At 38.8% G+C, this 27,662-nt stretch overlaps 1 protein-coding gene across 2 annotated transcripts in view; it reads right to left on the bottom strand.

The window, feature by feature from the left end:
• AGL (amylo-alpha-1,6-glucosidase and 4-alpha-glucanotransferase) overlaps positions 1-27,662 on the bottom strand; it is a 63,448-nt gene that overhangs the window by 19,090 nt on the left and 16,696 nt on the right. The window contains exons 12-28 of one of the 2 annotated variants that reach the window (XM_087719302.1): positions 26,118-26,305; positions 23,747-23,870; positions 21,518-21,681; positions 18,651-18,752; positions 17,308-17,463; positions 16,093-16,243; positions 13,546-13,670; positions 12,829-12,941; positions 12,611-12,745; positions 10,550-10,680; positions 9,185-9,321; positions 8,834-8,967; positions 6,747-6,922; positions 4,374-4,476; positions 2,987-3,212; positions 882-993; positions 345-480 (exon numbers count right to left, since the gene is read on the bottom strand). In XM_087719302.1, coding sequence (XP_087575428.1) covers positions 345-480; positions 882-993; positions 2,987-3,212; positions 4,374-4,476; positions 6,747-6,922; positions 8,834-8,967; positions 9,185-9,321; positions 10,550-10,680; positions 12,611-12,745; positions 12,829-12,941; positions 13,546-13,670; positions 16,093-16,243; positions 17,308-17,463; positions 18,651-18,752; positions 21,518-21,681; positions 23,747-23,870; positions 26,118-26,305 — 2,413 coding nt within the window. Of the gene's footprint in view, positions 1-344; positions 481-881; positions 994-2,986; positions 3,213-4,373; positions 4,477-6,746; positions 6,923-8,833; positions 8,968-9,184; positions 9,322-10,549; positions 10,681-12,610; positions 12,746-12,828; positions 12,942-13,545; positions 13,671-16,092; positions 16,244-17,307; positions 17,464-18,650; positions 18,753-21,517; positions 21,682-23,236; positions 23,361-23,746; positions 23,871-26,117; positions 26,306-27,662 lie in introns of both variants that reach the window. The other variant, XM_087719301.1, reaches the window with a different exon arrangement.

Genomic DNA, 27,662 nt, shown 5'->3' with positions numbered 1-27,662 from the left:
AGTGGTTAGAATGCAGTACTGCAGGCTACTTCTGCTGACTGCTGGCTGCCTACAATTTGGCAGTTCAAATCCCACCAGGCTGAAAGTTGACTCAGCCGTCCATCCTTCCGAGGTGTGTAAAATGAGGATCCAGATTGTTGGGGGCAATATGCTGACTCTGTAAAACCACTTAGAGAGGGATGTAAAAGCCCTATGAAGCTGTATATAAGTCTAAGTGCTATTGCTATTCATTCATTCGTTCTTTGGTTCATTGTTCACAGCAATATTTTTACAATGATTTCTAATTAATTAATTACAATCAGGCCTTTAATGTGCCAACAAAGCTACAACCATTTATGTAGTACCTTGGAGTTGCTGGAATTCCTTTGTTGCGAGCTTTATCACTCTCTCCCATTTTATCCATCCAGGTACCACAATTAAAACGGTTCCCTCCAAAGACAAAGCCTGTTTCCATGTCCACTCCTGCAGTTACATTAAAGCCTACAAAACACAAATGCCAGCTTGTTTTCCAGAAAAGCCACATAAAAATGTTGCCCTTTGTGCATCCACTCGGAATGAACTGGGGTTTTTATGGCAGCCCAAATTACATTAACTGACAACACAGTGATATGAAAGATTTTCTCTAAAATTCAGGGGTGTCAAACTGGCTGCCCACCAGCTGGATGCATCGTGCGTAGGCCACGCCATCCTGCCTACAACGCAAAAAACATTGCGGTAAGTCATGTGACGTCACGTGACGCTATCGAGTTTGACACCCGTGCTCTAAATCACGGAAAAGTGTATCTTTAAGGGATTTAAAGAAAATCTCACTTTATTTCAAGATATTTTAGGAAGCTAAAAAATAAACATCCATTTAAAAAAATAGTTAAAAGAATATGTACCTTCATCTCTCATATTTCGATCTATTTGTGGGCCAGCATTCCTCTCTCGGAAATCTATGCCTTGGGCGTGCTTTTGCATTGCTTCCTGGATCACTTCATATAATGGCTGATCCTGGGAGGAAAGAATAAAAAAAATTGTAAATTCAAAACACACATAACAAGGAACATTAAGTTTGTAAAGGAACATCCTATTCAGAGGCAAGGCCAATGGACTCACTCTCAAGAGAGTGTGTGTATTGGATTTATGTCCTGTGTTTCCCCAGAATTTCAAAATGGTTACATAAAACTCATTTTATCTCTGAAAAACTATTTTATGAGCTAAGTTGGGCTAATAAAGAATGGCGGGGCCTGGTGAGTGGATTTGCCTGAAAATAAATTTGAAACTGAACATCCTCACTTTACTTACTCCAACCTCTGCACTTTATTACCCTCCCCCCCCACATTCAAACGTTTTTGAATCTTAGAGATATTTTGATTTTCTTGACAACGTTTTTCAAAAGCGGGTTGTCATTGCTTCCTTCCTAGAGTTGAGAGAAAGTAACTGACTCACATAGCTGGCTTTGCCCTAAGGCAGGACTAGAACTCGCGACCTCCTGGTTTCCAGTCTGATGCCTTAACCAAAATGACTCTCAAAACTTTAAAGTGGTCCTTTGTACTATGTAATATCAAGTGTAAATTTAAGGTACTGAAGACAGACATAGTCAGTATTTCTCCTTCTGAAGCAGGTCAGAAATGCTTCAGCACTACAGTTCAATAATATATACAACTGGTTTACTGAGAACAATTCCACTTCCTTTTAACATTTGTCTTTTAACAAATTTGATTACAACAGTAAGACTATGTCAATGAAAGTAATACTGCAATATTGAAGTTCTTCGGGCAAGTGTTTGCATTTTATATTAAACTGCAGAGCAAGAGAAATTTCTTCTCAACCTCTGTTAAGGACAAAACCTTTTTATGTTATCAAATGTCACCAAACATAATAATAATAATAATCCAAGAGGGATTTTTGCAATCATAATAGCATCAGGCAGTAACAGGCATCGCACAACACCATAGAGCAGTGGTGTCAAACTCAATTTCATTGAGGGCTGCATCAGGTTTGTGTTTGACCTGGAGGGGGCATGGCCAGGGGGGGGGGCTGGCTGGCTGGGTTGGGCTCCATTTCACTCATCAAGGCTCCATTTTTGGCTACGATGGCTTCCTGCAGCCCTCTACCAGTCAAAACGGAGCTCAGGGAGGCTTTGCGTGGCCCTCCCGGCAGAGGTGGGTTCCTACCAGTTCGCGCCTATTCGGTAGAACCGGTTCGTCAAATCTACCGAACTGGTTAGAAGAGGTTCCACCAGTGGACCCGGAAAGCAGGCCACACCTACAGAAGAGGTTCCAAAATTTTTTGAAACCCACCACTGGTCCTTGGATATGATTATTCTACACTATCATGCTCCTATTTATAAAACTCAGTGCCTCTGTGAAAGGTAAGGATGACTACTGCGTTTGTGGTGCAATCAGAACATTGCGTGTGTTGAAGTTGTTTTAACGCAAACCAAAGATGCCTTTTAAAAAACAAGTTTACATCATATTCTTACGCATGCCAGTGCTGTGTGTGAGGTAATTTAAGGTGGTTCTGACAAGTGTTGTCGGCATCTTCATATCTGGTCACATGGGCGGCAAGCCACTCCCATCCAGTCACATGGGTGGCAAGCCACTCCCACAAAGGAGGCCACACCCACAGAGTAGGTTCGAACAATTTTTGAAACCCACCACTGCCTCCCGGGCTCCATTTTTGGCCGCAACGGGCTCCTACAATCCTCTGCCACCGAAAACGGAGTTAACACATGGCCCTCCTGAGCTCCATTTTCACTGGCAGAGGCACTGCAGGTTGGTCCTTTGTTGTTTCCAGGGTGGCCCCCACGGGTCAAATCTAAGCACCCTGCGGGCCACCTTGAATTTGACATCCCTGCCATAGGGGATAAATCTACTTCAGCAATAATCTGAAATGAGCTTATGTCAACTCGCAAAACTAGAAGATTCCTCTCCCAAACGAACACACGGATAAAACATGTAAGGGACTGAACGGAGCTAAAAAGGCAGAAGCTATAATTTACCATTTTGCCTGCTGGCTGAGGTAGAGAATCATCAGTAGGATACATTCTAGATATCGGACAGTTGAGAATGTCTGTGCCATTTGGAACGGTTTTACAATAATCTTGTACACACTGAAGCCACCACCACACAGCATCACGACAATTGTACCTGGCATGAGTACCTTGGCCAAGCAGATTGGGAATGAGACCATGCCTTAGGGTGCCGGCAAATGCTAATATTATGTTCCTGAAACCAGAGAGATGGAGAAGGGAGTGAAGATAAAATGGTAGGCTTTCAAGTTTTCTATTACATCTCACTAAAAGTATGTGAAGTAAAAATGGTTGCAAAATCAGACCAGGTCATGAGATGCTCACTTAATGACTGCATCACTTAGTAAAGAAGCTTCTGATCCCACAAGGACGATCTGTATTTAGTCTTGCATGGATAAATCATTCTGTTTAATAAGAGCCTTCCAGAGGATTTTCCGAAAGGCACTCAGGCCAGGATTAGGATGGGTTACATAAACAAATAATTCTCTCCTTTCTAGTTGGGAAACCAAAAATGTACACATAAAGCATTGCTTTAAATGACTAGAATCTTATTTATCCCAATACAAATTTCTATTTTCGTTTTCCTGTTCGTATAAATCATACAAGTCCTCAACTTACAACAGTTCATTTAGTGACCATTCAAGATACAACGGCACTGAATAATGTGACTTATGACTGTTTTTCCCAATTGTGACCTTTGCAGTATTCCCATGGTCGTGTGATCAAAATTCAGATGCTTGGCAACTGGTTCATGTTTATGACCATTGTTGCGTCCCAAGGGGTGATCCACCTTTTGTGACCTGCTGACAAGCAAAGTCAATGGGGAAGCCAGATTCACTTAACAACCGGGTTACTAATTTAGTGACTGCAGAGATTCTCTTAACAATTGTGTCACTTAACAACAGAAATGTTGGGCTCAATTGTGGTTGTAAATCAAGGACTATTGATGTGTGGATATGTAGATAGGTGTGACCCATCAAATGTGCGCCCGACAGAAGCGCGCCGACAAAACTGCGGCGAGAAAACCACGAGGTCGAAAGCGCTCCCACAAAAGAGCGCCGACAAAACCGCGCCCACAAAAGCACGATTAGGGTTAAGGTAAGAGTTAGGGTTAGGTTTAGAGTTAGGGTTATTACATTATTATTACGTTGTTTTCGCATTGTTTCTTGATGGCGCGCTTTCATCGGCGCGCATTTGTCAGCGCCCTTCTGTGAGCGCGATTTCAACCTCGTGGTTTTCTTGCCACGCTTTTGTCGGGTGTGCATTTGTCGGTGAACCGTAGATAGGTAGGTAAGAGGGCGAGAGAGGGAGAGATAGAGACCGACAGAGATACTATTGACATCTGTAACTGCTTTACCTTGCTTCTAAGTAGCGTCCAGTAACTAACATCAGTCCTCTCAGTGCAATAAAGGTGTCTCTCCCCCAGCAACGGAAAATGCCAGATGAGAAATGAGGTAAACCTGAGAGTGAGAGACAAAGCAGATGTATAAAGCTTAAGAACTTAATAGCTCTCTACCTTTCAAAAAAACAGCTTACTTTATATTTATGGCTGAGCCACACACTGTTCCATTCCCTCTGAGTAACTCAATTTGGATGATGTCCATCTGCACAAAGTCATCCTAATTTATTTATTTTTAAAAATGAATATTGGGACCTTCCTTACTCTCATTAGCTAGCAAGACTTATCTACAGGATAAGATAGATGAACCTTTTGTTTCTCTGCTTGATAACATTCACTTGGAACCAATATGAGTTAGGAAATTCATATAGGAATATAGGAACACATCATTTTCTTAATAATGTAAGAAAATATTACCGGTATATATTTGTAAATCTTTTGTACTTGTATCTGACTGTAACTTTAAAATCATCTCTGTAACACTGTTCTGTCAAGCTCTATCTAAATAACAATTTATTTTGGTTCTTGCTTGACACTGGAACACTAAATCTGACATGAGATTTGACATGACCCTGATTCTAATACCTACATATTTACTTATATTTTCTTTTAACACAACTCATATGTACTATAACGCTCACTATATTTATAGACTAGTCCACCCAATGAAGAATACAGAATATATAATTACTAGATGTGTAATAACAATCCACAAATATATAATCTCATTTCAAACAGCCACTTGTACATTATATACTTGGGTACACAGACAAATTATTGGAACACACACACACACACACACACACACACAGTTGCAAGAAAAAGTATGTAAACCCCTTGGGATTACGTAGAGTTTTGCATGAATTTGTCATAAAATGTGCTCTGAACTTCATCTAAGTCACAACAATAGAAAAACACAGTCTGCTGAAAATAATACTACAACAAAAGCTAAACTTTTTGGAGGATAATAGTCTTTTGAGTTACATATCTGGTGTAATTTGACAACCTGACAACATAAATGGATGTTTCACACTCTTACTATGGCCAAAAAACTGATAACTGCAGCATTGAAAACATAAATTTATAGCACCTTTCATTCAATGAAGATCTGATTGAATGGGTTGCCGAAGAGATGTAGACTTTGTATGGATTTAAAAAATTTTTTTACTATGTTTCCCCCCTTTTTTTTGGCAATGCATTTCTAACACAAGTATCATTATATTTTGTTCTTTTTCTGGTTTTCTGTTATTATATTTAAAGCAATAAAAATAAATAACGAATTACATATAGCTTATGGTGAAGCATTGAAAGTTATATGTAGGTTTGTAAAGTTCCAAAAGTTTGCCAGAATGCTCCAATTCTTATTCTTTAAACTTTTGACAGAGGTAAGTTTCAGCTTCATAGAATTTTAGCATCAATATAAAATTGACTGTCAAATACAAATGTAAAGAATGTCAGTAGAAACTGATTTACATAAACTATTTTATCCAACCTTGTGGTCGTGAAAGATATGCAAAGGGACCAAATGTTATTAGATGAGACCAACTAGTTAAATGTCTATGGAGATTTTCCATAGTGTTCTCCAAGTGAGAACCGACTGGGTTGAGCTAATTTCAGCTGTGGATTCTTCATAACACTCTCATGTTTATGGAGATTCGCGGTCATCCAAATCATGGTTGTCCCAAAGGTGCTTTTTCAGGAAGCAACTGGACTTTCTTGTTTTTCTTTGAAGATGCTTTGCTTCTCATCTAAAAAGCTTCTTCAGCTCTGACTAGAGGATGGGGAGTCCAGTCTTGGCTGAAAAGCAAGACGTCTTCAAAGAAAAACAAGAAAGACCAGTTGCCTCCTGAAAAAGCATCTTTGGGACGATCAAACATTAGGATAATGGAATTCTAGAAAGCAGGAATTCTTAAGGCCAGCTAATGAAAGAAGGCTCTGAATCAACTAATTGAGTCTGCTGAATCTATTTTTGTTAACACAAGCTATCCTACTAAAAATTACTGATGATGATGGTGTCCTGGAAACATCACACCACCTAATTTTTGAATTTCTTTAGAGATCTAACACACCTGTCCAAACTCCAATGTTATCTCTTAATTTAGAGTGGGAGACAGAAAAAGTACTGAGTACTACTAATTGAAGGAATATGACTGTTACTATCCACTCAGATTTAATTCGATTTATACTACACTGCTCTTCTTGCCTTCCCAGCACCAGATCTCCAAGGTTCATGAGCCCAAAAATAAATGCTTCATTTCTGCTAGCAGAGATTCAAAACATGCAAAATATTTTTAAAGGTGGATTCTTTCATGGACCAGTGACCTTGCTTACCAGCTGCTAAAGAAACACAGCACTGTTCTTTTTCTCTTGTAATCTCATTCAGCCTATAAGGGACATCCTTTAAGGCAGGAGACAGAGGTGGCAAAGATGGATATTTTCCTATTCCACACATCTGGACTGAGCCCAAGGAAAGATGTTTAACAAACGTTGAACCATTCTGAACAAAGCTGTAATTAAAGCAACACTTTCAAGTCCATAAATTTTCTGGTACCAAGCTAGCAAAAAGGCACTAATACAACAATAAAACAATAAGTACAAAAGATAGAACAGGAAAATCTATATACGGTAATTAAAAAAACCAATGACACTAGAATTACACTGAAACTTCAATTTTATGGATCTTGATGCAATGGACCTCATCTCCACTGTGGTTTACATTGCTTGTGTAATCATGTCAAATTAAATTTGCATTAATATACATCATTTGCATAATATTGGAATTATAAACACGACTGCATGATAACGTTATCACAAAAACAACACAAATATACGTGATGACCTCTTCTATGTCATGGAAATGTATAAAGATATTTTCAATTTGTCCATAAAGTACCTTTTACTGTAATTAGAATCTTGGCAAAACCAATATATTTTTGCCGATTTCCTAAGGGCTGGAAGAGAGAGTGCCAAACATTGTTCTTGCACAGAGCATCCCATAACCACACCTCCTGTATACAAGATAGCTAAACCTCTGCCAATGTGTGGGGGATCAAAGGATGCTCTCCTTTAAGTACCTGGGCAGGTTCATACTAGGTGATCCAATCCCCCAGATAATCAGGCTAAAAGCCATTTAGGGCTTTAAAAGTGAACACTAACTTTTAAAATTGTGCCTGATAACCAGTAAAATTCTTTCAATGCAAGCAGCATTTTGTGTTTGTACCAGTGGTGGGATTCAAATAATTTAACAACCGTTCTCTGCCCTAATGACTGTCTGGATAGGTGGGACTCAGTGGTCATATGACTGGGTGGGCTTGGCCAACTCAAGGTCACTCAGGTCGATGGGCGCTTCGCCTTAGCTGTTACAATGTAATAAGGGTTAACCTGAGAGGCAGTTTCTGTAAGCAGGGAAATAAAGATTAGGCTAGAAACAACACTAGAATGTTTCCTTCCTGCGTTCCTTACAGGATTAGCCCTGTAAAGTGAAAAAAACAAAAGGAGATTTCTTCCAACAATCGGTTCTCTGAACTATTTAGAAAGTTACCAACTGGTTCTCCTGAATAGGTGCGAACTGGCTGAATCCCACCACTGGTTTGTACCTTCCACTAATTAATAGCCATTAAGTGCATGGATACTTGATTGACTGCTGCAATTGAGGCCTGACATTAAGAATAAAAAAAGAATCCCAAATTGTAAACCCGCTTTTCTAGAATGCAATTTCACTATTGAAAATAGTTACCAAATCCAAAAGTAATCCAGAGTTGTCCTGATATAATTTTGGTTTGTTCCCACTGTCAAAATTAAGATAACATTTAAGGGTTCTGATTGCTTTCACCTTGTTGTTGAACAATACCAATGACAAGATAAACTTTAAGGGGAACCACAGGTCAATAAACAGTAATCCCCAAGAAGCACCTTCATCATATGTTTCAACAGCAATCACCAACCATCACAAATAGTGTGTCCCACAGACCCAACCCTTACAGACAGCTCAGAAGGATCACACATTCATGGTCTCATGGACATTATATGATCTTTAAAAAGCTCAGTAGCCATGAACAGTTTACTGACGGTTAGCGGATCACATCAAATAAAATATATGAATGAGCTATCACTTATTAGTCATCTCACATTCAATTAAGATACCGTATCAACTGAAACACATTGTTTTTCAGCTAGGATACTTACATACACATTTGGCTAAGTGTTACCAAGCAGAAATTAAGAGATGACTTAGATGGTTTACTTTAATTAATATGGAGAAAAAAAGGAAATAATTTTTCAATGCAGTCAAGATTATCCCAGGGGCCGTAATGAGTCACACTGTGCTTTTAAAGAAAAACAGATGAAACATTTTGTGCTTGACACAACTGAACAATATCATGCTCTGGCTTTCTACAGCTATACTAATAAAAGCATACCTGGACATCTGTTTCCAAACCAAGTCAAGAAGGGTAGTATATGCACCCACTAATATAGCATCAAAATAACATGGAATGAGATAACGAGGGACCCGCTTCAAGTAGATAAACATTGCTTTCAGCCACTTCCCAACCTAATAGTTGAAGGAAACAAACAGTAATACTAAATTTAAAACTGTGATTAATAACAAGTGCTGAAAGTTAAGTTAATCCTTGTTAAATAATTGTACAAAGCTTCCCAAATAATATATTAGCTTTCAAGTTTGCAAGAAGAGTTTCTCAGGTAAGTTAATGTATAACAAATGAATATCTGTTTACAAAGAGAATTTATTTTTGCGAAGTTTAACTTACATCGGAGCAAGCTCCAGCACGAGAAATTAAGCGATTGCTCACATAGTCAATCATCCAATCTCCAGCTCTCAAGTTGCCACAGAAAGGATGGCCCAAGTCATTATTTGGTCGTATTTCTGCCATCACTGACATTATTCCTGAGGATCCACAGAAATATGGTTTAATAATATACCGGCAGGTCATGAAAACTATGGCATGCATTATCATGTTATTTATTTGTATGCCTTCAATCAGGGGTGTCCAACCTTGGCAACTTTATGATTTGTGGATTTCACCTCCCAGAATTTTCCAGCTAGCCAATTCTGGATTCTGAAGTCCATAAGTCATGAAGTTGCCAAGGTTAGACGCCCTCTACTTTAAATCATACTGACCCATGTTGGGATTTCAAAAATTAAAAACAAACAGCTTTGAAACATGTATTTTTGAAAACAGTAAAGATCTAAATTTAATTAAAAGAAAAATAATGTAGGATGTTTATATAGACTTAAAAAACGCGCTTCTTTTAAAAATGTGTTATGCTACCTTCAACCAGCCTACAAACCTATATACAAATCTTAATTTCTTCTAAGGTGTAGGTTTGAAAATATTCTGCAAAATTATCCTATATTCAGACATGACAACAAACAAAGGCCATGGTTCTTAGACTTATATCTGAATTTCACCAGTTTATACTTGTGATTTATGAGAATCTATTAAACAGAGATATAAATCACAGTTTGAAGTTATTTTGAAAACTCATAAATTTAAACTAAATTTATAGTTAGTTTGAAAATTTTAAATAATCAGTAATATATCATTCTCAACAGAACAACTAGGGTTTACTACCAGTATGTGTTAGCCCAGTAGCTTTGATTAATGTCCTAGTATTCTTCTGTTTTTCTAACTTCTAGAGATCCTAGAAACTGAGAATTAAAGTAGGAAGTATTGTCAAGTATTGATCAAACAGGATTGCATGGATTTTATTGGATCTATTCTACTTATAGCACAATATGTCACATGAGGTTCCCCAAAATACTTTTTTGGCCCCTGAACCTGTGGCCTAGATTGTTGACAGTTTCTCAATGGAAACATTCAAGAACTATAACACTGGCTTTAAAATAGGCTTGATGCAGTTTGAAAAATAATGTTTTAAAATGTGTAGCTTAATGCAGTTTTAAAAACTTTTTATTTTTAAAAATATCAAATTCACTTTCTCTCACACACGTACAAAGGGGGGGGGGGGGTCAGAGAAGTCCATGACCCTGCTCACCCCAAAAAGTGTGGACCTTGGATAAGAATAAAAACATACAGAAAGTTAAATTTTGAAATGGAATAAATATATATTCATTATCAATTAGTTTGAGACGAAAACATGTAGATTTCCACCTTGAAGGCCTGCATATTTAAGAGGTGTCCAGTTTGGTATGTCGTAACATCCACCACCATCTTCTTGTTCTTCTGCATCACAACGATACAGTAGTTGATTTAGATCTGCCAATGTTAATTTTGATGCAATACTAAGAAAAAACAACAACCAGAAATTAGCTGTAACAAGCATATGAAGGTGGTGTGTATAATGTAAGACCTACAGGTAGTTCTCAACATGATCATAATTGAGTCCAGTTATAGGTTATCATGATCATCATTGGAAATGTTGAATTTTCAACATTTTTTACAGTGATCATTAAGTGAACATCATAATTAAATCAATTTTCCCCAATGGGCAGTTTTTGCCAGCAACTAGAAATAAACTAGTTAGAAATAAACTAGAGAGCCGAGGTGGCGCAGTGGGTAGAGTGCAGTACTGCAGGCCACTTCAGCTGACTGCTAGATCAGCAGTTCAGCGGTTCAAATCTCACCGGCTCAGGGTTGACTCAGCCTTCCATCCTTCCGAAGTGGGTGAAATGAGGACCCAGATTGTGGGGGCGATATGCTGACTCTGTAAACCGCTTAGAGAGGGCTGAAAGCCCTATGAAGCGGTATATAAGTCTAACTGCTATTGCTATAAACACCAAAACTGATAAAAAACTTGCAAATTGAGGTCCTGTGACTGTGGACACTGCAACTGGCTGTAAAGGTAAAGGGTTTACAACAACTTGCCATGACCAACTCACCGCAGGACAACTCCACATGGGACAAGAGTTACACTAGTATCAAAATAATAATAATAATAATAGTGGAATAGAATAATTAAAGATAGGATGCCAAAGGAAGGGCAAAATGAAATGTAAATGACAAAAATAAAAATAATTTTTAATTATTTTAAATAATTAAATTGAATTGATGAATTGATGTCCTGCAATGAGTTGTCCCATGGTGAATTGGATTTAGTAAACTAGCTATGTTGAATTGGCCATGGCGAGTTTTCCCATTCCGAAAGGTGAACTGGGTGCCAAGCACTTAAAATGCAATCATGTGATTCTATGTATGTATCTGTATGTCTGTCCTCACTTAAAAAATGGGTAATAAGCAGCATTTGGAGGGTCCGTCATAACTTTGAAGGGTTATTAAGCAATTGGTCTTAAGTCAAGGACTATCTATATGTGACTACATAATATCTAGGCCAAGGGCCAAGGTTTACAATAAGCCCCAAGATGTGGTGAGAGGATGCATTCAAGATGTAAGTATACTGCTGAGATCTCCAAGAATTCTCTCACCAAGTTTTATTCTGCTCTTATTAAGGGCTGATTACAGCTTGTCTGTTTGAGATGCATGAAAGTGAATCTTATTTTGTCATTCCAAAATTACACATTTTGATCTCTTATCCAGCTAAATCACAGGTGCATGTCATAATTCAATCATTCTACAAGGGAGAAAATAATGTGGCAATCATATAATTATATTAAAAATATTGCCTCTTTCATTACACCTCCAAAAATATAACCTCTTAGCTGTTATTTGCTCAGGGAGAAAATGCAAAAAGGAGCTTTCCTCTGGGACTGAATTTGGATAGATTTCCCAAGGCCTACTGTGGGGAGAAGGGGAGATTAAATTTCCACTCCCTCCCTGCTGTGATCGTACATTGGATGAATACATCCTACCAGTGACATTTAATGACAAATACCCACATCTCTTACGCACAACTGTGATGACACATTCGCCATAATATGTAGTTCAGTCTTAGAGACAATAACAGTCTTTGAACAAGAGTGAACAAGATTGGCAGGAAGTCATTGCTAAGCACACTAATGCCAAAGTCTGAATCATTTGAACGAGATTTCCTTTCAAGAAAATGCGTACAGAAAGTCTTGGTAACCTTTACCTCTTTCTCGAAGGTCTAAAGTATTAATGGCCAAAAGTAACATCATATTTATTGTCAAACATGCTATTGTCTTACTAATTCATCATGACTGTTTTGAACACAAGACAGAACTACACAACAAGCAAAGGAGACATTTGTGTAACTTTACCTCTTCTTGTTAAGTTTCAACATAGAGACAAACTTACACCGAAAAGGGGGTTTTCAGTATAGCTTCTGAACTGTCATCAGGCAGACTTCCAGATTTAAAGTGAGGACTGAACTGGATTAGATGGTTGCGAAGTACTCCTACAGCATCTTGTGCCTTTGGATCCAGGCTAACTCTACAATATTACCACCAAATAAGAGATGTTAGTCTTCCATTCCAATAAACTCCATACAATGGGTAGAAATTATTGCTATTTACCTAAATATGATCACGCTCCCTGGTGTAAGCTTTTCAAATTCTATTTCCTGAACGAATTCATTAGGACCTTTTGTGGAAATTGAAGCTTGCTTTATTATTTTACTTTCCTTGAGCTAACAAGAGAAGAAAAGCAGCTAATATCAGGTAACTCTTAAAATTTGAGAGAGAGAGAGAGAGAGACAGACAGACAGACAGACAGAGAGAGAAAGAGAGAGACAGAGTGAGAGAGACAAAGTGAGAGTGAGAGAGAAAAAGAGACAGAATGAGAGAGAAACAGAGAGACAGAGACAGAGAGAGAGAGAGATAGACAGACAGAATGAGAGTGAGAAAGAGAGACAGAGAGCGAGAAACAGAGAGAGACAGGCTGAGTGAGAGTGAGAGAGAAAAAGAGAGAGACAGAGTGAGAGAGACAGAGAGAGACAGAGAGAGAGAGACAGACCGAGTGAGAGTGAGAGAGAGACAGAGAGAGACAGACAGAGAGAGAGGGAGAGAAGGAGGGAAGGAGAGAGAGACAGACAGCGTGAGTGAGAGAGAAAGAGACAGACAGAGTGAGAGTGAGAGAGAAAAAGAAAAAAGAGAGAGACAGAGTGAGAGAGAAACAGAGAGAGAGAGAGAGAGAGAAACAGAGACAGAGAGAGAGAGAGAGAGAGAGAGACAGAGAGAGAGACAGAGAGAGGGAGGGAGGGAGGGGGAGAGAGAGAGAGAATGAGAACTAACCTGTATATGTTCTCGGAGTTCAACTGTATACTCAGGCAGCCCATTGATTGTATGATCATCCTTTTTATAAGGATCTGCACTTCTCTCTACAGTCCTAGCTTCAAGAACTACTTCTTCAATTTTACCTATAGGAACAGTAAGAAAAAAGCAGCTATTATGCCAACTCCAAGTCAAGAGCTAAGGATTGAAGACCATATGAATCCTATTGTATGTTATTTGGCATACATTGATATCTAGCAATGGCAACTTCACAGTGCTTTATAGCCCTCTCTAAGCAGTTTACAAAGTCAGCGTATTGCCCACAATAATCTGGGTCCTCATTTTACCGACCTCGGAAGGATGGAATGCTAAGTCAACCTTGAACCGGTCAGGCTGTGGGCAGGTTAGCCTGCAATATTGTATTCCAACCACTGTGCCACCAAGGCTCTAAGTACAAAACAATATTTATTTTTCTAATGTCACTATTGTTGCTCTTATCCTCCTTTACATTCATTCTATGTTCAAAATGTGTACAGGGAGTCGTCGATGTACAATAGTTCAATGAATGACCAAAGTTACAGCAGCACTTATGACCATTTTTCACACTTATGACCTTTGCAGCATCCCCATGGTCAGGTGATTGGCATTCAAATGTTTGACAACTGCCTCATATTTAATAAAGTTGCAGTGTCCTGGGGTCCTGTGATCACCTTTTCAAACCTTCTGACAAGCAAAGGCAATGTGGAATTCAGATTCACTTAATCACCATGTTGCTAATGTCACAACTGCAGTGATTCACTTAACAAACATGGCAAGAAAAATCATAAAATGGGGCAAAACTCACTTAACAAATTTCTCACTTAGAAATGTGACTTTTGGGCTCAATTGTGGCCGTAAGTCGTGGACTATATGTATTCATTTCAACTATGCTGAAATAGTATCAACTTACCTTTAACAAGCAGCAGTAGAAGCGTGGCACGACAAAACCGCGCTCCACTAAAGCGCGCCCGATTAAACCGCGTCGCTGACGTCATCAGCAGGGCGACAACAGCGACCACGGAGAAAAAAGGGCGCTTTAAATAGCGCTTTAAAAGCAAGCCGATTCAAGTTAAGGTAAGGGTTAGGTTTAGGGTTAGGTTAAGGGTTAGGTTTAGGTTTAGGGTTAGGTTAAGGGTTAGGGTTAGGTTTAGGGTTAGGCTAAGGGTTAGGATTAGGTTTAGCGTTAGGTTAAGGGTTAGGTTTAGGGTTAGGTTTAGGGTTAGGTTTAGGGGAGTTAGGTTTAGGTTTAGGGGTTAATTTTAGCTTTAGCGTTCACAGCGTGCTTTTTTCTCTGTGCTGTTGTCGCGCTGTGATGATGTCAGCTACGCGGTTTCGTCGAGCGTGCTTTAGTCGAACGCGGTTTTGTGGTGGAACCCAGTAGAAGTATTTAAAATCATTAATCATTTTAAATTGGAGTATAAATAATTTATACTCTGAAATCATTAGAGTATAAATAAGGAAGGATTTTATTTTAAGCTATCTAAAAGGTCCATCTTCCCTTAAACTCTCAGAGATATCCATATATTACATTATATCATGCTACCATATATACCATGGGGTAGATTACTTCTATATAATCTGATTACATAATACAACCTGTCATGTGATGGACAATGTAACTGCTTCGGCTTATCTATACATGCTTAATACTGCAATACTGTTAACATTTTAGATACTAAAATATTTCTCCAAAGGATGTTCATCCAAATATGGTTGATTCACGAGAAATCCGAGTGTCGAAAGATATTATATCTCAGTAAGTTGCCTCAAGGTACTAAAATATCTGTACTGAATACAGACAGTCCTCAGCTTACGACGCTTCGTTTAGCTTCTGTTCAAAGTTACAGTGGAACTAAAAACTGAAAAAAGTGACTTACAACCCCAAGTCCTTGTTCTTACAATTATAGCAGCATCCCCGCAGCCACGTGATCAAAATTCGAGCACTTGGCAACCAACGTGTATTTATAATGTTTGCAGGATAGCGGGATCATGTGACTGCCATCTTCCCAGCCAGCTTCTGATGAGCTAAATCAATTGGGAAAGCCAGATTCATTTTACAATTGCACAATTCAATTAGCGACTGTGTGATTTGCTTAACAACCATGGCTAAAAAGGTAAAATTGAGTACGATTCACTTAATAATTGCCTTATTTAGCAATGGAAATTCTGGGGCCAATTCAGAGGTGGTATTCTGCGAGTTCTTCCTGGTTCGGGCAAACCGATAGTGGCGGCAGGAGGAGGCTCCGCCCACCCACCCAGATGTCATCACAGACACAGTCCGCACATGCGCAGAAGCGCCGCACGTGAGCGAGTGCTCCCGGTTTCATGCCTGGCCCAAATGTGGTCGTAGGAAAAGGACTAATTGTTCCTGATAGATGGCTCATTTATTCCAAGCGCTCTAGAAAGAAGGCTCATACCACATAATAGGGCCAAACATTAATACTGCCCGACAATATTGTGCCAACTGCTGGGTTTGCTGGAAGGACAGGTGATAGGTAGAAACACCTGCTTGGGGATTGATAAGGTTACCTGGAATACACATTTGGGGAACGTCTTGACTATAGAAGGAAGTCTTAGGGTTTCTGAAAGCTGTTCGGGAAACAGCCACAACGGACTGGTGTGTATTAGGGCAATGCCTGGTCACAGCCACAATATCTTCATCAACTTGGTCTACGAAGACCTAAAAATGTATTTTGAGAAAAAAATAAATAAGATGATGGATATATTTTAAATTAATACTACTCATATTGCAATTCTCATTTAGGGCATCTTAGGGCAAGTGTCACAATTTTTAGAATCTATGAACAAGAGGACATTGAAAGAGAGATTACCCAATCAGAAGAAATATTCATATTCTTGGTTAATCAGTAACCTCATTTTGGATTTTAACTTTAAACGAACATTTAGAATCTCATTCCTTTTAACCAAGATCATAAGAATTCTCTTTCATATAACTTGTTCCTAGTCATGGAAAAGCCAGTTACAGGCTTTCAAATAAATAAAATAATCATAATTCATTCAACGTTAATAATCTATTTCTTGATTTTCTTTCCTCGTAGCTGGAAAAAAAAATTGGCAAAACAAAAAAACAAATAAATGAGGATTCTGGTTTCTAGTCATGATTACAATAAGTGAATCAGTACTGTTTACTGTTTACTGTTTATTAGGATTTGTATGCTGCCCACTCTCGAGAGACTCAGGGCGGCTTATAGATAAACGGGGAGGGGGAACATATAAAAATTAAAAAGAACAGACATTAAAAAATTACACAACATTCATGTAGCTTAGGATGGGGCTGGATGAAATCAAATCAGCCCCAGGCCTGCTGGAACAGCCAGGTCTTAATCGCTTTGCGGAAGGCCGGGAGAGTAGTAAGGGTCCGGATCTCCACGGGGAGATCATTCCATAGGGCCGGAGCTGCTACAGAGAAGGCCCTCCCCCGGGGAGTCACCAGCCGACATTGACCGGCAGATGGAATCCGGAGGAGGCCTAATCTGTGCGATCTTATAGGTCTCTGGGAGGTAAAGGAAGCAGTAGACAAGTAATTGTGGATTTAAATTATTTTGCTGCTAATAATGAACTATGGTATATTCTTAACATAAATCTACCCATCTCATTAAGCTGACAACTACTTTATGATTTAGTCCACTATATACAAACAAGACATCAAGCCATGGTGCCTGGCTCAACTTTTCCCAGTATGCCATCTCTCTCAACCACAATACAAGCTGACCCAGTTCTTGCCTGATTAAAACCTTTAGCTCCCAGCTCTTGGTGTAATCTGTTCATAGCTAGCCTTCCTGCTATAATTCCAGTCTTGAAATTAACTTCACCGGGCTTTAACTGTGTTGCTGCTGGATTCCACTTTGCATAAAATCTTTCTTCAGAGACCACGGATATCTGCCAATAAATAGAAAAAATAGCAATTCATCATTTTTCCCCATGCTCAAACAACTTTTACAGATCATATCTAAAACTTTTCTATATCACTTCTTATAATTTAAAAGACAATTACCAGTACGTTATTTTTTTAAAAAAGTTCAGTTGAAAGTCAGGAGCTTTAACATATGGATCAATAAAAAATTGCTTTTGCTTGACATTGACAATTTGAATGCTAATTATTTCACTCTGAAGAATGCCATCTGCCCATGACTTTGCACTGATCAAAATAGGAAGTGCTGATGCATTAGAATGAACTCTCTGTGGAGTCCTTGGTGGTCTCTGAGCATGTTTTCTTGGAGAATGTAGTCCGATGTTTAATGTTGTTTTCGTTAGAGCTGTGGTGGTGCAGTGATTAGAATGCAGTACTGCAGGCTAAATCTGCCCACTGCTAGGAGTTTGATGTTTTCTTAGAGAATGTAGTCCGATGTCTAACGTTGCTTTCATTAGAGCTGTGGTGGCGCAGTGGTTAGAGTGCAGTACTGCAGGCCACTTCAGTTGACTGCTATCTGCAGTTTGGCAGTTCAAATCTCACCGGCTCAAGGTTTATTCAGCCTTCCATCCTTCCGAGGAGGGTGAAATGATGACCCAGACTGTGGGGGTGATATGCTGACTCTGTAAACCGCTTAGAGAGGGCTGAAAGCCCTATGAAGCGGTATATAAGTCTAACTGCTATTGCTATTGCTATTGATCCTCACCGGCTCAAGACTGACTCAGCCTTCCATCTTTCCGGGGTTGGTGAAATGAGGATCCATATTGTTGGGGGCAATATGCTGACTCTGTAAACTCCTTACAGAGGTTTGTAAAGCACTGTGAAGCGGTATATAAGTCTAAGTGGTATCGTTATTACTAAACCAAGTAAGATTATCAAATGTTTTATTTTTCATGTACCTATAACTTAGGCCCAGGACCAACATTCTGACTTGTCTATGAATAGGTCATGAGTGAAGCTTGTAGGATTGGTGAAACAATCTGAGTGAGGAAGACCAATCAAAATAAGGATCCCTACCTGCTGTACTAAAGCTTGAGAAACGTCAGGAGTAATTCTATGCACACGACAATAATATAAACAGGATATTATTGGAACCTGCATCAACACCGCTTGATCATCCCAACATGTACAAGGAGTGCACTGTTTAAAAACACACCTGATGTGGCACCAGTTCATCGTACCCTCTGGTGCTTCCTGTAGCACAGCAGGCCATGGAAACGATTGTTGAGCTGGGAAGGGCATCGTAAGCAGATCGATGCTAGCAATAAGAAATAGGGATACAAAGTGAAAGCAGTTCTGAATTCCAGCAAATCCTTCTTTCTGCTCTATGCCCTGTGCTCCATCCCGGGACATTTCCTTAAGATCTTCACGACACTTGGGAGTAGAAGGAATCCCATAACAATAACGTCAACACACGCTGATCATGAATAACAGGATTTAATCCAATGCATTTAAGAATGTGGGTTGAGAATGGCTGCCATGTATAATATATATATAAAAAAGTGAGGTGAGGTAATTTATGTTCATAACTACATGTCATCCAGCACAGCATGGAAAATAACCCAACTTGATATCCTAAAGTTCCCTCAATCCTTTGCCTTAGGTAGCATGCTTGCTAGGGGATGGGAGCTGATGTCCAGATTATTTACGTGTAATTTTACTAGTGCTGATTTATAAATTTGGCTCACAGGGGAAGTACCCAGTGGAATGCAAGAGTAAGGTAATAGTCTCTGACTTTCATATATCTCATTCAGATGAGATTTAAGACACACTATTTTCTGCTTCAGTTCACATGATATATCCTATTTATATGCAAAATAAGGAAGATAAAACTCTTTAAGCCCTGGTTCACAGAAAATTGTGTTTGTTGGAAATCTAGAACCAACAAGACAATCTATTCCGGGCTCCAAATCAATTAAGGAATACACAGCTAGACCATTTTCACCTGTCCAGATTCTGTTCGGGGGGGGGGGGGAATAATCAGCAAAACAGATGTCTGCATTGTTTATTTGCTATAAGCAGGAATTCCTTCCTATGGAAAAAGCTCACAGGCTATTAAAAAAAAAAGAATTAGGAATCAGAAAGAAAGCTAAAGCAAAACTTCTTACAGATTAGGCCTCCTCCGAGTTCCATCCACCAGTCAGTGTCGACTGGCAACTACGTGGAGGAGAGCCTTTTCAGTAGTAGCTCCGACCCTTTGGAACGATCTCCCCGTGGAGATTCGTACCCTCACCACCCTCCAGACCTTCCGCACAGCCCTCAAGATCTGGCTATCCCGTCAGGCCTGGGGTTAAAGATTATAATCCGTCCCCACCCGAATGATGAATGTTGCTTCTATTTTTAATTATGTATTGTTTTATATGTCATTGTGTGTATTCCCTACCCCATAAGTTGTAAGCCGCCCTGAGTCCCCTCAGGGAAAAGGGCGGCCTATAAATAAACTTATCTATCTATCTATCTATCTATCTATCTATCTATCTATCTATCTATCTATCTATCTATCTATCTATCTATCTATCTATCTATCATCTATCTATCTATCTATCTATCTATCTATCTATCTATCTATCTATCTATCTATCTATCTATCTATCTTACCTAGATTTCTAGGTAAGAAATAAACTTTCATTCGTTGGCCCTGTACTTAGAGCAAACTATATGGATATGTGGCAACTCCAGTAACACACAGCTTATCAAAACAGAAAGAGGCAAGAACCCCAGGAAAAAAGCGCAATACACTACTAGAGAGAGGGATGCCATGGATAAGTGCTGGAAATGTGTGCAGGCTGTTGGGTACATGCTACAAAACATGAGTGTCTGGGCACTCAGGGTAGACATGCATTACAGAGTATGGACAAATACTACGGACATGAGATATCTGGAATCTCATACTCCATAGTGGAGAAAAAGTGGTGCAAATGAAAGCCCACATCGAATTTGTTTATGGGACGCTGGCAGGGAAGGTCACAGATAGAGAACGTATGATTGCATCTAAGCCTTCCATCACACTGCCCAATATTTAACCTTTAAGTGTGAGCTGGTTGTCAAGAACCCAAATTGTAACCACATCTGGATCCTCTAAAGGCCAGAACTTTGTGGACTGGTCATGGGTACCACACGTTTAATGCTATTCTATTCTATTCTATTCTATTCTATTCTATTCAAAGCTATTCTAACTTTGAAAGATTGTTGAACGAGTCTTGATAACCTCAGGACTATTTGTGTGTATTTGTATTTGTGTGTGGTTTTTTTTTAGTTTAATTTGCATTCACATTAAATCATAATTTTTAGTATAAAATTAAAAGACAATTCATATTAAAATGGGATTATGTATTTATTACGGAGTCAAAACATGGATTATACTACTTGATGCATATTATTTATGAGATCTTTAAAGTTACACCTTGAACAACTACAAAGAAAGAGAAGAAAGGGGGGTAGGAAGGAGGGAGGAAAGGAGGGAGGGAAGCAAGGAGGGAAGGAAGGAGGGAAGGAAGGAGAGAAGAAAGGAGGGAAGGAAGGAGGGAAGGAAGGAGAGAAGGAGAGAAGAAAGGAGGGAAGGAAGGAGGGAATGTAGGAGAGAAGGAAGGGGGGAAGGAAGGAGGAAAGGAAGGGGGAAACGAAGGAGAGAAGGAGAAAAGAAAGGAGGGAAGGAAGGAAGGAGGGAAGGAAGGAGGGAATGTAGGAGAGAAGGAAGGGGGGAAGGAAGGAGGAAAGGAAGGGGGAAACGAAGGAGAGAAGGAGAAAAGAAAGGAGGGAAGGAAGGAAGGAGGGAAGGAAGGAGGGATAACAATTAAACAATTGTAGTTAAATGGAGGTATAATGATGGTAATATGTATAAATATCTGAGTTAAAATACTTCAGTTAATATGAATTATGCTTGATGACTGTGGAAGAGATGCACAAAAGTCTTTTGAAACCAACTGATACACTTTCTACAGTATGTAAAAAAGGAAGATTTTATGTGTTGTGTTTGATTTGAAAAAAAAAAAAAATAGAAAGCTTTACACTGCCAATGCTTACCTGAATTGGGCATTCATTATCATGCGTTATGTCCATGAAGAGTGCATGTGCGATAGCAGGTGTTAAAGGCCTCAAACGTGGCTGGACGAAAGATCCAACAGGTTCTCCACCAAAGCGGTAGACTAACCTGCCCTCCTCGTGGCTATTGTAGGCACTCATTGCTTCTGCATAACAACAAAACCAACCACCTTTCAATGAGCTTTGGTTGTTAAGATTCATTCATCAGAACAGGAAATTTTCAGAACTTATTAAGTCATGTTAATATTCACTCTGGCCATAAATACCAATTTGTAAACACAGCCAACAACATGAAACATGTATTCCACAAGTCATATGGAAGCTTTCCTTTCCTTGAGTCCCAAAACATGCACAATCCAACACCTATTCAAGTCAGTACATGCTATGCTTATTATTTTCCTGGCTAAAGGATTTAAAGAACAATAATGTATCTTTTTGATGGAATTTTCACTCTGGTAGTGATTGAAGACTCCATGCACACTGGGTACTTGAGAGACCGCCTGCTGCCAATTACCTCCCAAAGACCTGTCAGATCTCACAGGGTCGGCCTCCTCCGGGTTCCGTCCACCAGCCAATGCCATCTGGCTACTACCCGGGGGAGGGCCTTCTCTGTAGCAGCTCCGGCCCTTTGGAATGAACTCCCCGCAGAGATTCGGACCCTCACCTCTCTCCAGGCCTTCCGAAAAGCCGTTAAAACCTGGCTGTGCCGGCAGGCCTGGGGTTGATGAGTTCCCCTCCCCTCTCGACTGGTATGGCTGTGTATTTTAATTATGTGTACTGTTGTTTATGTTCCCTTTCCCCCCTGAGTTGTTCACCGCCCTGAGTCCCTCCTGGAGAAGGGCGGCATACAAATAAACCAAATACAAATACAAATACTACCTTGAAGTTAGAATCTATGGGTATTGGAATGATAAAAGAGACATTTGAGTAAGCCTTGTAGTCTAACATGATTGTATTTATCAAACCCAACTATCATGTAGTTTAATATACCTCAAAAGCAATGTAGACAGTCTCTTGGTCATCTTAATCAAATAATTGATAATGTGTCACATCCCTCCCATTTCCTATCCTATCAAGGATTTAGAAATGTCAACACAAAGTTTAAATGTGGTTAATTCTATATCTCTTGAGTTATTTATAAAAATAATAAAGGCAGGATAAAAAACAGATGAATGAATGAATGAAAGAAAGAATGAATGAAATGAATACATACAGTACATACATACTTAAGCAGGCTTTGCCTTTTTCAAGCCTTTGTTAATAGTGAATGTGGCATAGTTCCAATATATCCTAACTACTATAACATGTTTTATAAACCATGTTAAAGTAATGCCTTACAATCTGTGAATGTAGACAAGTATCTGACCTGACCAACTACCTTAATGCTTATCTTTTAGCCATGTTTAGGGAGATAAAGCACGTCACATCTGCACCAACCAAGATATATAATATCTGTTGTTCATATGAGATGTAATACAACATTTATACAAAGTTTCATTATTCATTATTTTGTTGAGCTATGAAAAGTGGTCATCGCTACTTCAACCTTTTAATTTTCACCTATAATTATGATGAAACAATACTATCACATGTTTATAAAAGAGGAATGCAAACGAAAATTTATGCTGTTCATGTTATTCACTCATAGGAAATCATGCATAGTAAAAGACTAAATAAAACAGCAATTTAAAGCAAGCCTACCTCTTATTAAAGAACTAATGCCCAATTTATTCACAAAGATATTGTCCAGCTCTTCACTTCCAGTGAACAGTTCAGCCACTATATACAAGTTGGGCCGTAATTTTCTAGCTGTGTCCATCATATACTGCAAGAAGCATAGCCAAGAAAGCCACAGATAGGGAAATGCAGAACAGCAGGAAAAAAAAGAATGCAAAGCTAGGCATGGATTTGGAGATCAGGGAAAAACGCCATGCGGCAAAACCAAATTAGGAAGCCAAACGTTTAAAGAACCAAAAAAAGGTTCAGTGATGAAGATTCAAGAAAATGAGCCCAAGACAAAGAATGAAGAATGAGATGGAAGAGGGAAACCAAAAGGGGAGAGAGAGGGGAAGGTGTTTGAAATTGGCCAAGGGTACAAGAATAAATACAAATGAAAAGACAAAATTAGTTCCGCGTAGAGATTTTGACTTCCTTATAAACACAGCAGCCCTACAACAAACCTTTCAAGCATTTTATTTTTTTTAAGGGTACCTCTAATCAGACTGGTAATTCCTAGGCGGTTGACAAAGACATTGTCAATGACCTCGCTGCCAGTGAAGAGTTCAGCTATCACATAAAGATTAGGTCTGACCGACCTGGCTGCTGCCAGCATTTCCTATAGATTGCAACACATTTTTTAAAAAGTGCCTTCTTATAGCATGACCTTTTCTGACAAATATAGGACTTCCATTCTATTATTCTCTAATGACTATGGTTTCCATAATAATACATAAAAAAACTTAAATTAAAACAGGAAGAATGATAGAGATATCATTCTGCGTGGCACGACAAAACCGCGGTCCACTAAAGTGCGCCCGATTAAAGCGCGTACCTGACGTCATCAGCAGCGCAACAAATAAAATTAAAAATAAATTAAATTAAAATTAAAATAAAATTAAAGCAAGCCGATTCACATAAGGGTAAGGGTTAGGTTTAGGATTAGGGTTAGGGTTAGGTTAAGGGTTAGGGTTAGGTTTAGGGTTACGTTAAGCGTTAGGGTTAGGTTTAGGGTTAGGTTAAGGGTTAGCGTTAGGTTAAGGGTTAGGTTTAGGGTTAGGCTTAGGGTTAGGTTTGGGGGGGTTAGGTTTAGAGTTAATTTTAAATTTACCGCTCAGCGTGCTGTTTTCGTCGCGCTGTGATGATGTCACGTACACGCTTTCGTCGCTTTAGTCTACCGTGGTTTTGTGGTGGAACCATCATTCTCTTCTTAATTTTTGGATTCAAACAGTGCAGTGCAGATAGTCCTCACTTAACAACACTGATCCAGTGCTTGTTAAAACTTGTGACAGCACTGTACAAATAGTACTGATGACCCATCTTTGAAGTTTCGACTATTCCAGTGTCCCTCAGTCACGTGATTACAATTGGCGATGTTCCCTGCCAGCTTCCCTCAATGGGAAAGCTGAAAGGAGTGATCACATGAGGTCCTTGCTTAATGACCTGCAGTGATTCGCTTATTGATGGTAACCAGGCACTTCCGGATCTGCCATTGCTAAGTGAGGCAATCATGCAATGTTGTTTTTTTCATTGCTTAGCAACAGAAACTCTAGGACCATTTAATGTCATTAAGGAGGACTACCTGTATGGTACAATATAGTATTCTAGCTATGTTTAAAGTTAACCAGGCCTTTTAGAACCATAATTTGCATGCCAAGGTCAAATTCTGCTTAACCTTAATCCTAGTTAGTATTGAAATGAATATTTTCATTAAATAACTTGCAATTGAACCCTACTTCTTCATTAAAAAAAAATATCTCAGGAGCAGCATCCCTATTTATTCCGACAATAACTCGATAAACTGAGAGTGATAAACCAACATCATCTATTAAGTCAGGGGTGTCAAACTCTCGTTGTCACATCAACATCATGTGACACATCGGGGCTTTTCTCCCCTTCACTAAATCAAGTGTGGTCGCGGCCAGTGCATGACACATTCGGCCCACGGTCCGGGAGTTTGACATCCCTGTTCTAAGCTGTGGTGGCACAGAGGTTAGAATGCAGTATTGCAGGCTAGCTCTGCCCACTGTTAAGAGTTTGATCCTCACCGGCTCAAGGTTGACTCAGCCTTCCATCCTTCTGAGCTCAGTAAAATGAGGACCCAGTTTGTTGGGGGCAATATGCTGACTCTGTAAACTGCTTAGAGAAGGCTGTAAAGCACAATGAAATGGTATACAAGTCAAAGTGCGATTGCTATTCAGTGAAAACAGTACCTGGGTTTCCCTACTCTAATACTGAAAGCAGAGTTCTTCAGATGTTTCAATGTATTGCTACACACCATGCCGGCTTTGGCTGAAGGCTAATGAAGTTGAGGACAGTTGAGGCTATCTTCCACTGTTCTAACTTTGCTTCATGGGGGGGGGGGGGGGGAAACATTAAATCATGATTAAAAGCAAATCATGTGAAGAAGATTGTATGGGCAAAAAAGAAGCAATTCCATCTATGGTACAGTTTGCACATGAGAAAGTGAAGCTGCTGAAGTCAGATTAGTTTTACTTATCTTACAAGTAAACTGCTTTCAATAGCATTTTATCAGGATTACTTTTTAAGCTAAGCTTAAATCCAAGATTTTAAGTATATCCAAACAGGTTATTTTTCTCCTGGCCTAATATTACACTAGATTCAGATTCTTTTACCCAAAAATGAGAGGATGTTTTTTACAATGATACCAACATAGCCGAAGTGGCATTTTATTGTAGGATCACAACGATGTGTCAGATTAAACTACTGTCTGCAATACAAATCTAATAACCATAGCTTGCCTTACACGATTACTAAAACAGATGTCAAAGTTATCATCTCCATCCATTATGACTATATTTTCCTAATATCATCAATAACTATGTATAAATGCATTTTTCTATACCTCAGCCACATGAAGAGGAGTAGAGTGGCAATTGTCAAGACGCACTCCATGGAAATATTTGGCAGTAATTTCAGTATATTTTTTCATGTGAGCCCATAGATATGGGCAGTCTTCTGGTTTATTCCCATATCGCAGCTTGACGCTATCACCCCAGCAAATAAGCTCTCTTCTAAGGTAGACATTTGAACCTATATAAATGAAAATCTAATTTAAGGTACAATATAGCAATTGTGGTTTCAATATTCTTACTCATTTTAGGTTATTATTTGAATTTACTTTTAATTTACCAAAAATTACAATTGCAATAATAAAAATTAACAGTCCCTTCAAATAACATCTTAGAACTTAATTTTTTCGCTTGTTCTGCTCACAAAATTCTTAAAAATTTAAACAAACTTTTGTAAATCCAATATAGGAAAAATTAGCCCTTTTAATTATAGACATCGGTACTGGGCAGGCAGAAAAAATGGGAGACAAGTAGTCTTTCAAAATCAATTCAACTAATACATAAATTACAAAAGATATAGAATTAAATGTAATGCATTGTCATCAAAAAGTCTCTGAAGTACCATCCTAAAATCTCATATTTTTTGGTAAATTATGCTTGAAAAATTGATATACACAAAATAACCCTACTCACTTAGGCCTCAAAAAGAGCCGAAGTGGCGCAGTGGTTAAATGCAGCACTGCAGGCTACTTCAGCTGACTGCAGTTCGGCTGTTCAAATCTCACCGGCTCAGGGTTGACTGAGCCTTCCATCCTTCCGAGGTGGGTAAAATGAGGACCCGGATTGTTATTGGGGGCATTATGCTGACTCTGTAAACCGCTTAGAGAGGGCTGAAAGCCCTATGAAGCGGTATATAAGTCTAACTGCTATTGCTATTGCTATTTATGCACTCATGGTTTTTTATGTCCCAACATCAAATTGATGCCCCAGGATGAAATATTACTTCATTAAAATTCAACTGCTATCCCAAAATTAAAATTTTCTTACATTTGTTAGAAACTAGTTATGATGATTTGAAAAATCATCTTATATTAGATCTGGACGTTTTATTTTTAGAGGAACATCTTTTTAGTAAGAAAGATAACCTAAAGACAAGATATTGCATGCATTTTACTTCTCATTTTCCTTGTCCACAAATGAAATCCTTAATTCATTTTATTAAGAATTCACCATTCAACTTGGTTAAAATGATATCATTCCTAAATGTTTCCCATGCTTATTTTAACCTAAAATCATTTGAGCTTTGATGCATTTTGATTATAATTCATTTTCTTCGATGTTAGGTGGATTTGCAGCTGCCCTATAAATCTATTTCAAAATTAAATATATAACGCCTTTTACTGCTATTAGAAATATTAATAGAAATATTTTCGAGAAAAGACCAACTCAACTCAAGAATTATTTGTAAGTGTACTCTTTTGCTATGCTGAGACTAACTTTTCTGTAGTGGATTTTCTGTAGTAAGCAAATGCTTACACAGCCTTTTTTCTACCTTTCAACTCTATATTTCCATATCCAAAATAAAGATATTTTTAAAT

Source organism: Thamnophis sirtalis, unplaced genomic scaffold, assembly GCF_051295495.1.
Source record: "Thamnophis sirtalis isolate CommonGarterSnake01/CBP01778 unplaced genomic scaffold, rThaSir2_p1.2 scaffold_7, whole genome shotgun sequence".
NCBI classification, from domain to species: domain Eukaryota; kingdom Metazoa; phylum Chordata; class Lepidosauria; order Squamata; family Natricidae; genus Thamnophis; species Thamnophis sirtalis.
The sequence above is the reverse complement of the archived record's forward strand: the minus strand, read 5'-3'. Positions and strand labels throughout refer to the sequence as shown.